At 35.4% G+C, this 9309-nt stretch overlaps 1 protein-coding gene across 6 annotated transcripts; it reads right to left on the bottom strand.

Moving 5' to 3' along the window:
- Positions 1-1826: 1826 nt before the first annotated feature.
- Positions 1827-6662, bottom strand: LOC122279377 (probable mitochondrial adenine nucleotide transporter BTL1). Of its 6 annotated transcripts, none has more exons than XR_006229597.1 (7): positions 6502-6662; positions 6166-6306; positions 5186-5280; positions 3328-3661; positions 2817-3054; positions 2082-2402; positions 1827-1992 (listed from the first exon to the last, which is right to left on the bottom strand). XR_006229597.1 is itself a non-coding variant. In XM_043090009.1 (6 exons), the coding sequence occupies exons 1-6, from the start codon at positions 6559-6561 to the stop codon at positions 2152-2154; spliced, it is 1119 nt and encodes a 372-aa protein (XP_042945943.1). In that variant the 5' UTR covers positions 6562-6662; the 3' UTR covers positions 1827-2151. The 6 variants fall into 6 exon arrangements, 4 of the variants coding, with proteins under 4 accessions (XP_042945943.1, XP_042945975.1, XP_042945957.1 ...); XR_006229598.1 differs by having other exon boundaries at positions 1827-1987; XM_043090009.1 differs by having other exon boundaries at positions 1827-2402.
- Between the last annotated feature and the right edge of the window lie 2647 nt (positions 6663-9309).

Genomic DNA, 9309 nt, shown 5'->3' with positions numbered 1-9309 from the left:
ATTCTGTTTACGTGGTCTGGTCTCTGTTTTCGCACATTTTCGAAGCAGACTTCTGGATGCTGGGAGATTTACAGGAGGAAGTGGATTGGTTCAAGGTTATCGACATATTAAAATATCAAATCAAGACTTATCTAACGACTAATATGTCACATTGTAATTGACTTTAATCCTAATAAAGTCAGTCAGTTAAAATATGATATACTAGCCAACGTGATTAAAAATAAAGATTATAATATGGAAAAGTCTGAATGCAAGCAGCCCGCATAAACAATTGCGTACCGATGGATGACGTAGAAAATGAAGCGTTGCGTTTCATTGAATCAACGGTTACGGTATCAGCCCACCATTTCAGATTATGAAGGTAGAAATTTTCTAATTCATCAATGGGTTCTGTGATTTTCTTTTATCCAAAACATCCCAAGTTTCAGAAAGATAAGGCCTTGAAGTTGCGGATTCATCGATAACATCTTCTTCATCATCTTTCTTTCCAAAACTTTGCAACCTAGGAACGACTGAAGCCAGGTTTGAATTATCTTCTTCTGAGAAAATAAAACTCAAATCCATCGCGTAAACTATTCTTAGAAACCATCAGATACCAAAAACAAATGAAAATCCTAAACCAATATGTATTCGTTCTGCTCAGCTCTTCTCTCTCTCCCTGACTCGCTCTCTTAAGGCTCCAATAAGGAAAATCTGGCGACAATTCTATGTATAGAATGACTGAAGAGAATTCGAGATTGATCAGAGGATTACCAAAGTAAGATATCAGAATAGTTCCTCTTCGAATTGAAAGAATAGATATCCCAAATACAAAAAGCACGGAAATTTAGTCACCGTATAAAAATCTGGGCAAGGAATTTTTTTTTTTAGTCTGCAAGTCTCATGAGACGCTACAGATAGAGTTTTCCAATCCCCTCCTCCTCCTCCATCGAAACCCTTACCCTTTTAGTCTTCATTTTCCCAGCCAACAGTACCAAACCACATTAATCTGGTTGATGATGAAGTTGGGGGTGGCGATGTCGCTAGGCCTCCGCCGTGCTCTGTTTCAGCTGAGAAAATAGAGTTGAGCCCGTGCGTTTTTGTGCGTATGTGTGGATTTATGGATGAGCTATGGACTTCGGTTCAAGGGGAGGAGGAAGGGGTTGGCCAAGGCGACTTTGTGGCGGTGCTTGGTGGGGCTAGAAGCTGACGATGGCGGCGCTAGGAGCTGCTCATGGTGGCTGTGTGTGAGGAGTGGCTGTCGGTTTTGTGGGTTTCTGAAACAGGAAACTTTTGGGTGCTTGATCCGTGGTTCACATGGGTTGGATATGGTGGTTACGGCAGTGATTGGGTGGTTTGCAAGGCTGATGTGAGAGGAGAGGGTGGTGATCTTGCGATTCATGGTGGCTTTTGGACATGGATTTGGTGCTCGATGATGTGCTCGGTTGATGAGTGGAGGTGATTTCTGGTTCAACGTGAGATGAAAATAGAGAAACTGAAAAAGGAGTTGGCGAGAAGAGATGAAACTGGTGGAGGAGATCCATGGATAAGGTGGTCGTAGAGATGAAAATGGCTGAAGCACGTTCTGATTTCGTTTCCCTCTTGTTCTGTGCTTTTTTTTTTTTTTAATAATTTTGCCTGCCACGTTAGCAAGTGGTGCCCAAAATGGTGCGCAATTTGCCTGCATGTAGAAGGACTCTTATAATATTACTCACTGTTTATCCGTCTAAGATTCACATGTATATATAAAGTATATCACTTGTTATTAGCAAAGTGCGTATTTTTCCTGGCTGACCCACATGGCCTCTCAAAACCGGAAAGATATTTTTTATTTAAAAAAAAAAAACTGTAGGAAAAGGCCAACATTTAATTGCCAATAACAATAAAGGGAAAAAGATCAGTACATTAAACCTTATGGTGCACCAAAATTGAAGCTCACCAAATTTTTTGGTCGGAAGTCAACAATGCCGTAGATAGCATGGGGGAGCCCCTCGTCCAAAACCATGAACTTCCCTCGAGAAAAAAAAGCAAGATTTGATGTCAGGACCATGGCGAGCCACTAAGAGACTTCAGCATGCTAGTTTGTTGGTGGTGCATTCTACCTTGTTATTTCCACTAAGCGACCCCAACATAAGTCTTAACTGGGAACTTTATGTGGAATCGTGGAGGATGTCAGAGATGACCTTTCTCAACAAGTAATATGTCTTTCCAAGCTTCATAAAACATCCAGGTGATGCCAGAGGATGGCATGACCTTTAAACAACTAGCCCCCCACCCTCTGTAGAGTCCCATCAGGCCTTTCTCCTTGATGACTTCCGAAAGTGCTGCTGCCATGTGGGGTGGGCACTTACCCTCTAGAGCTCCCACCATTAGCCTTTTCCTGGCCACCTCCAATGGAAAGCTAATTGTACTAGCTGTAAAACCTGGCAATGTATGAGGTATATGGAGTTCAAATTAGTTGAGAATGATGGGGAATGGACAAGAATGATAGTTTGGTCTGAGCTAAATGAAACTTCATCGTCACAAGGCATGCACAAGAATTCTGATCAATTAATAAGCGAATAGTTCCAAAACCCAATTAATACGTTATATTGAAGCTCTTAATGGGCAAAGAATCAGTTCTAGTTTAGACATAAGGATCCATAAGTTTTCAAAGCGATTATTATACATTCTCAATGGGAATTTAAAAAAAAAAAAAAAAGACTGGGAAGTTGGGACGCCAGTTTCTCATCATCTTTATCAAAAGGAATTGAATGGGTTCTTTTAAGCTTATATTGAAAGAAACCAAGAGATTTTTCATAAAGACCACACGGCATTGTTGAAGCCATGTTGCTCACCTGCAAGAGCTCCAACCAGAAGCATCTCTGGACGACTTAAAGACTTCTTATTTTTTGATTGGCAGTAAGATTTCTTCAATTTCTCGTACATGAAATAGTAACAAGTACTGTACGGAAGCATGCCAATCAAAGTAGGTGAGATACCGGCATAAAAGGCGCCAATCCCTCCATCCTTATAAATTTTGCTAATGGCAATGCTTAAACTTGGGTATACTTCACGACTGATAGTTAACCGATCCTGTAATAAGAAGTTAGAAGGAAAATAATCAGTTTGGGAGTGAAACTTACATGCAGGAGAAAAGGCTTCTGCATTCATCATTGAAGATTAACAAGTTAAAAGAGTGTTAAAAACAAAATCTACTTCCAACCATATAAGAAATAAATAGAACATAAGGGGGTATATGAGGTTATCATGACAGTTCAGCAGACATCATATGTAATTATGTCCAAGAACATAAAAGAAGTGCCCAACCATTCTCGCAATTTTCACAAGATTGTCCCTAACGAATACCTTTAAAACCTCTAGGGGATGACACACAAGCGTGCTAACAATTCCAGCAGCTGCACCAGCCACGGCAACTGGAGAAATCCAGGATAGAGAAAAGTTCAAACCGACAGGGCCAATTTGTACCCTCGGGCATTCTGTTTGATTCCATTTCTCTTGTGCTGATGTCATTGCCCGTTTTACACATTCAAATGTTCCAAGCTCAATTGCCTGGGTAGGGATTATGCGAAGCATATTGATTGCATTCCCAGCCCATAATCCTTGCCAGCCCTGCTGCTCAATAACCTCAATGAAACTACCAGCAATGTGTTTGGATCCAACACCAACCACCATTCTTGTCCTGAAATTTTCACGCCACAAGTCACACTACATATTTCACGCTTTGATTTTTTGTTATCATAAATTTGCTAATAAAAATAACTGTTTCACATCTCTAATTTAATCAAGGTTCAAATCTTAAGAAGTTCAGTGCAAATAAGACCTTTAGGACATCCTCAAATTTCGTAGCTTGCATTGGATGGGTTGAGATAGTTGCTGATTTATGACAGCATTATATGTTGGTCGTTAGATGATTTTTTTTGTAAAATGAAACTCCAGAAAAAGCCTGAAACCTGGCCCAAATGTTGTCAACTGTTATTCAGCAAATTTAAATCAATCTTTTGGATTTTCCACACAAAAGCACAAATTAATTCCCAACACTAAAGTAAGTCTACCCATATTGAGTGAACCTAGAGTACACATCTTTAGAATACTGATTAGCATTGTATAATTTCAGTTTATTAATTCCCAGTACAGGGATTTTAATTACTTTATTAATTCCCAGTACTAACGCAACTCTACCCATATTGAGTGAACCTCAAGCACACATGTTTAAAATACAGGTCAGCATTGTATAATCACAGTTTAATATAGATCACATCCATTAATACTGGTCAGCATTGTACTGGGAATTAATAAACCGACAAAAGACAGAACCATGAAGGAACCCACAAAAGGAACCATGAAGGAACAAAAGACGGGGATGCAAAACAAATTGACAAGCTACAAAGTAAGCAACAATGTATGTGGTGTTTCGGGGATCAAATGACATAGAAGGCAACCATTATCGATCAAGATGGCCACAAAAGAGAGGTTATTAAACAGATATTACCATTTTCTAATGTGCCAATCAAAAATATGCTTTTTCTTTTTTTGATTGGCACTGGATGTCCAAAACAAAGTCTTGACTAATCCGGGGGTGCACAGGCCCTCGGCAAGGAGTTTCCCACATGTGCACCTTAGGTAACTCAAGGGGAAGTTTCCAGTCCAATGACCCCTATAAATTATTTGTACCCAAGAGGATTCAAATTTTTTATCCAGAGGGAGCATAACACCAAGACCAAGGCCTTTACCACTTGAGTCAACCCCTATGGGTTTTCAATGAGCAATTTGATTAAGAACATAGAGGGGCACAGCCCTAATACCCAGAAAGTATGCGAAAGGATATACCCAACTAGCAAGGAAAAAGAAAGAGCATAAGTCTTTAAAATCAGAAAGCTGGTGAGTTGGAGGATGCCAAATAGAATGATTTTAAACTCTAATACCATCCAAGCGATCTTCAAAAGTTCAAGCCTTGTGTTCCAGACAATTTTTTGTATAAGTGTGTTACTGCCAAATGCAACTTCAAGCACAAAGGAACCATCCTAAAAACTTTTGAATTTTTGTGACTTCCAGAAGGACACCACTGGCATGCCAGCCTGCCAACAGCTCCACCACTCCACGAGGCATAATACACTTAACCCCTAAAGTAATTAACATCGCTGCTCATTATTGCCTTATGAAATAAGAAGTGAGAAAAATTAGAAGAAAAAAACACAAAGCCAACCTGATGGTCTCGAGAGGAGCAAGTACAGCTTTAGTCATAGCACCTGCTAAAGCCCCGCTAACAAACTCACGAACTTCCCTAGTCTTTAAAAAATCCTGAATTATATCAAATCATGTCAATAAGATATAACCAATTGAAAATGAAACTTTTTTTTTTTTACTTTCTTATTTCAGTCGCTCAAGAGACTGCCACAACCAATCCTAATTAAGAGGTAGAAATTAATAGTAAACAGATGTGCCTCATAAACCTGTAACACAAGCCTCAATGTCCATGGGAACACAAACCGTGGCCAGACACAGAAATAGAAAAGGTTAAACAACCGGAAAGCCTTAAAAACAAAACAAACAAAACAAAGAAACTCTGCTGTTATCTCTTTGCAGAACACTCGACTTCTGAAAAATGTTTACTGATGTGATCCAAAATAAAACTAGTTTCCACCCTTGAAATCAAATCGTTCTTGTGTATACTTTTTTTTCTTAAAGAACAAAACTCAATAAACAAACAAAACAAAGATCTAAAAATTTCTTTCGAGGAATTTGATCCATTATCTTAGCTGCCAAGCACAGGGCTTTGTAAAGCAGAAACAACGTAGACAACAGAGTTCTTGATTTCATTGCCCCTCTATTTTCTCACCTAATGAAAACATATATAGAAATACACTTCCATTGTAATCTCTGCGATTGGAACCTTGATAATTGTGTTCACAACGGCTTCTCTTTTCGTTTATTCTTTTAGTCTGAGCTTTTCAAATATCGTTTGCTCGCGACCAGAGAGACATATGGAAACAGAAGTTTCTGTTTCTTTTTTTACATTAAAAAAAAAAGGCTAAAAAGTGCCAGAGTTTTTATGTTTCGCTCAAAAATCGGAATACTCTCTTAAATTCTTTTCAAAAAACTCCCCGTGAATCTCCCGGCAACCAAACAAAAATCGTTTACAAGAAAATGAAAGGAAAAAAAAAAACAGAGAGATCTGACACTCACTTTGACGATACATCCGAGGTCTGGAACTTGAAATCCTAGCTCGAAATTGGTCTCCTTGACGATTTCAAGCTCTTTGGGAAACATCATCGTCCCGTACAATACGTCTCCAAAAACCCCAGTGGAGCTCCTCTTCTTCAAAGGCTGCGATTCAAATGCCATTTTTTGTTAGTTTTATCAGCAAACAGTGTTTAGAACCTATATTTATCCAATTGTGCATATGCGATAACGCAAGTCTATCATAGATTGCTACACAAATATATAAACGCATATGCCATGTGAATGAACATGTAGAAACAGGGGAAGAGAGGCGATAACAAAGTTTTGTCAAGAAATTACAACTGATGCCTGAGAGTGAGAGGAGGTTTTTTGAGACATTTGAGAGAGATTGATGGGCATGAGATATTTTTCCTCTGCTCCTTCGGCTTCAAGAAGTTTGCCGCTTTGGATTTTTGGAGGGTTTTGGTTTTGGCCCTATTGGGTGGGTTTTCTTTTTTATTTTTTCTTTTTCTTTTTACACTTTCTTTGGCTTTTTTATTGTTTAGGGTTTCTTTTTACGGAGTACAGAATTTGGGCATTCGATAAAATAAAAATCAAAAATCAAAAAATCATACTTACCTGTTAGTATGAGCGCCTGCGCAGTGCGTAATTATTTTAAAATAAATATAATAAACTTTTAATAATATATTTTATTATTTTTAAAATAAATACACGACATTTATACATTATATGGCCGTAAGTAATAAATGAGCAATAGGGTGTGACGCACACTTAGTCTATCAAATGGATTAATTTTATTTTATTTTTAAATCACATTGTGTAAGAAATTTAATTATAAATATAAAAAGGCCATTTGACTTCAAAATATACTATATACATGAGAAATTATATTTATAATCTTAGAATATACAAATCTCAGGACTTTTTTTTTTAGAAGAATTGATAAATTTTATAACTTACATTAAAAATAAAAAATTCATTTTTTAATAATAAACCTTGCTTCCTTTCTTATTTTAAAATAAAATACATAGGACTTACATATTTTTGACCGTGTCTAACATCTATTTATTTGATCCACAAAGTCATCAATTTTGGTGACCTTTTGAATGGTCTTGCATTATAAGTGAATGAATTGTTTGACTATGCTCTATTGTTTGAGTTAGTGTCTATCTAACATTACTTAGCTACAAATATCATTAAATTAAGTGCACTTGGGTCGCCAATTGACATCTTCTTTTTATTTTAATTCTTTTATATATTTCATTTTTATTGATTTAACATATTTAACTAACTATTATGGACATGCTAGTAAAATGATCAAAATCAAATAGTTTAAGCGCACAATAAGTAAAAATAAATAAATAAAGAATATAAATCGATCTATCTAGAGGCAAATTACATAGATTATTTTGTTATTTAATCTTTAAATCTTACATTATAGTATATATATTAAAAATCTCAAAAATTTATTATTTATCACACAAAAAAAATCTCAAAAAATTATCTATTAATAGACAAGATAAGTATTCCTTAAAGTTGTAATTTAATTTATCATGTCATTAACTTTTGATGGTAAATGTTGGTAAAGTTGTATTGTGATTGGCTCAACATACAAAAACGGTTTCATCTCATCATTATAAATTTTTTAAAATTTTACACAAAATATAATAAATAATTCAATATTTTCAAATTTTAAAATAATAATAATATTAAAAACTTATACTATAATAATATTTTATTCAACTTTAAACTTATGTCTAAAATCATCTCATCTTATCTCGCTATCAAAACTACACCTTAATATTCCTTGGGCGCACAAAATATCTTAGTTAATTTGACTTGGCAAGGCAGTAATCTTCTAAGAATCCTCAAGCCAACTGCATGAAATAAATGATACACATCCCACGTAGACAGAAATTTCTCGAGTAATGTAATTATATAAGAGCCAGCTACATCCATGAGCTCGGTCCTGGGAAAAATAATATTTTTTTAAAATTTTTTTCATTCATTTTTTTTATATTTTTAAATATCTTTTTTTTTTAAATCACATTATTAAAAAAATATTTTCTTAATTACTAAATAAAAAAAAAATCGAAACCTAATTGCTGATGAGTGTAGCATTTTTGATTATATAAAGCGTCAACATAAATGTCTCAAGTATACAAATCTTTCATAGGTCATTTGTATGAAAGTACTGAACTATTTCATAACTTTTTCATTGGAGAGTTCCCGTTCTAACTTCCAATATTATGATGTTGGTTGTTTTTTATTTAGGAGAGTGTTACATACAGTTGCAGGTTTTACAAATACTGTATATTCATTTTGAAACATGATATGATTAATTGTTAACATTTAATTTTTTTAATTTAAATCCCATATTTATTTATTATTTTTAAAATAAATAGACAGTACTGTTATACTCACATGCCTGTAAAATATTATTTTTCAATTTTTAATGAAAATTCTTTTAACACCGGCCCTGGCTATACTTATTGGTTTCCTCGGTCAACGAAGGACAAAAACTCGAAAAAGTGCCGACAGCCATTATTTATAAGCTGACCACTTGACCAACCCAGTCAATCCATGATTCCATGCCCCCTAAAAAATAAACTTTGAAACAAAAAATAGCAACAAAAATCTCGACTTTTGGGTCTCGCTTGGCGGGCCAAAGCACCATGTGATTCATCTTTTCCTTGGTGTCTTTGTATCCTTGAGATACTTCCATGGGTGTGCAGGACCACTGAGAAAAAGATGTTTGCAATGCAATCAACTTTCACGGGAGCTGAGAATCACGATTGCAAAAGTTGAAGAAGTGCTGCCACTTGTGTTAAATCGATCTTGGTCGTGCTTCTTGGCGATACCGATGTTTCGCAAATAAACAAACGACTTTGGTGCACGTTTTGGTCCCTTGCGAATTCACCAAATTCGGACGTTGCCTTAAATGATAATAACATGCGCATCCACCGACTAATAATAATAAATTTTCAAGGCATCGTTTGATTATGTAGATGAAAAGAGATAAGAATAAATTTTTTATTAAAAATTGAATAAAATTTTATTATAAATAATTTTTTAATATTAATTTTATTTTAAAATTTAAAAAATTAAATTATTTATTATATTTTTACGAGAATTTGAAAAAATTAT

Source organism: Carya illinoinensis, chromosome 1 (assembly GCF_018687715.1).
Source record: "Carya illinoinensis cultivar Pawnee chromosome 1, C.illinoinensisPawnee_v1, whole genome shotgun sequence".
Lineage (NCBI taxonomy): Eukaryota > Viridiplantae > Streptophyta > Magnoliopsida > Fagales > Juglandaceae > Carya > Carya illinoinensis.
Note: the sequence above shows the minus strand (reverse complement) of the source record. Positions and strands in the feature narration are given on the sequence as shown.

What these genes read in the sequence shown, in the direction of transcription:
- LOC122279377 (XM_043090009.1), bottom strand. Translation starts at nt 6,561, where the DNA reads ATGCCCATCAATCTCTCTCAAATGTCTCAAAAAACCTCCTCTCACTCT. An exon ending in ACCTCGGATGTATCGTCAAA is followed by an intron (nt 5,281 to 6,165) that starts GTGAGTGTCAGA and finishes GATATAATTCAG; the next exon opens with GATTTTTTAAAGACTAGGGA. An exon ending in GCTCCTCTCGAGACCATCAG is followed by an intron (nt 3,662 to 5,185) that starts GTTGGCTTTGTG and finishes TGAAAATTTCAG; the next exon opens with GACAAGAATGGTGGTTGGTG.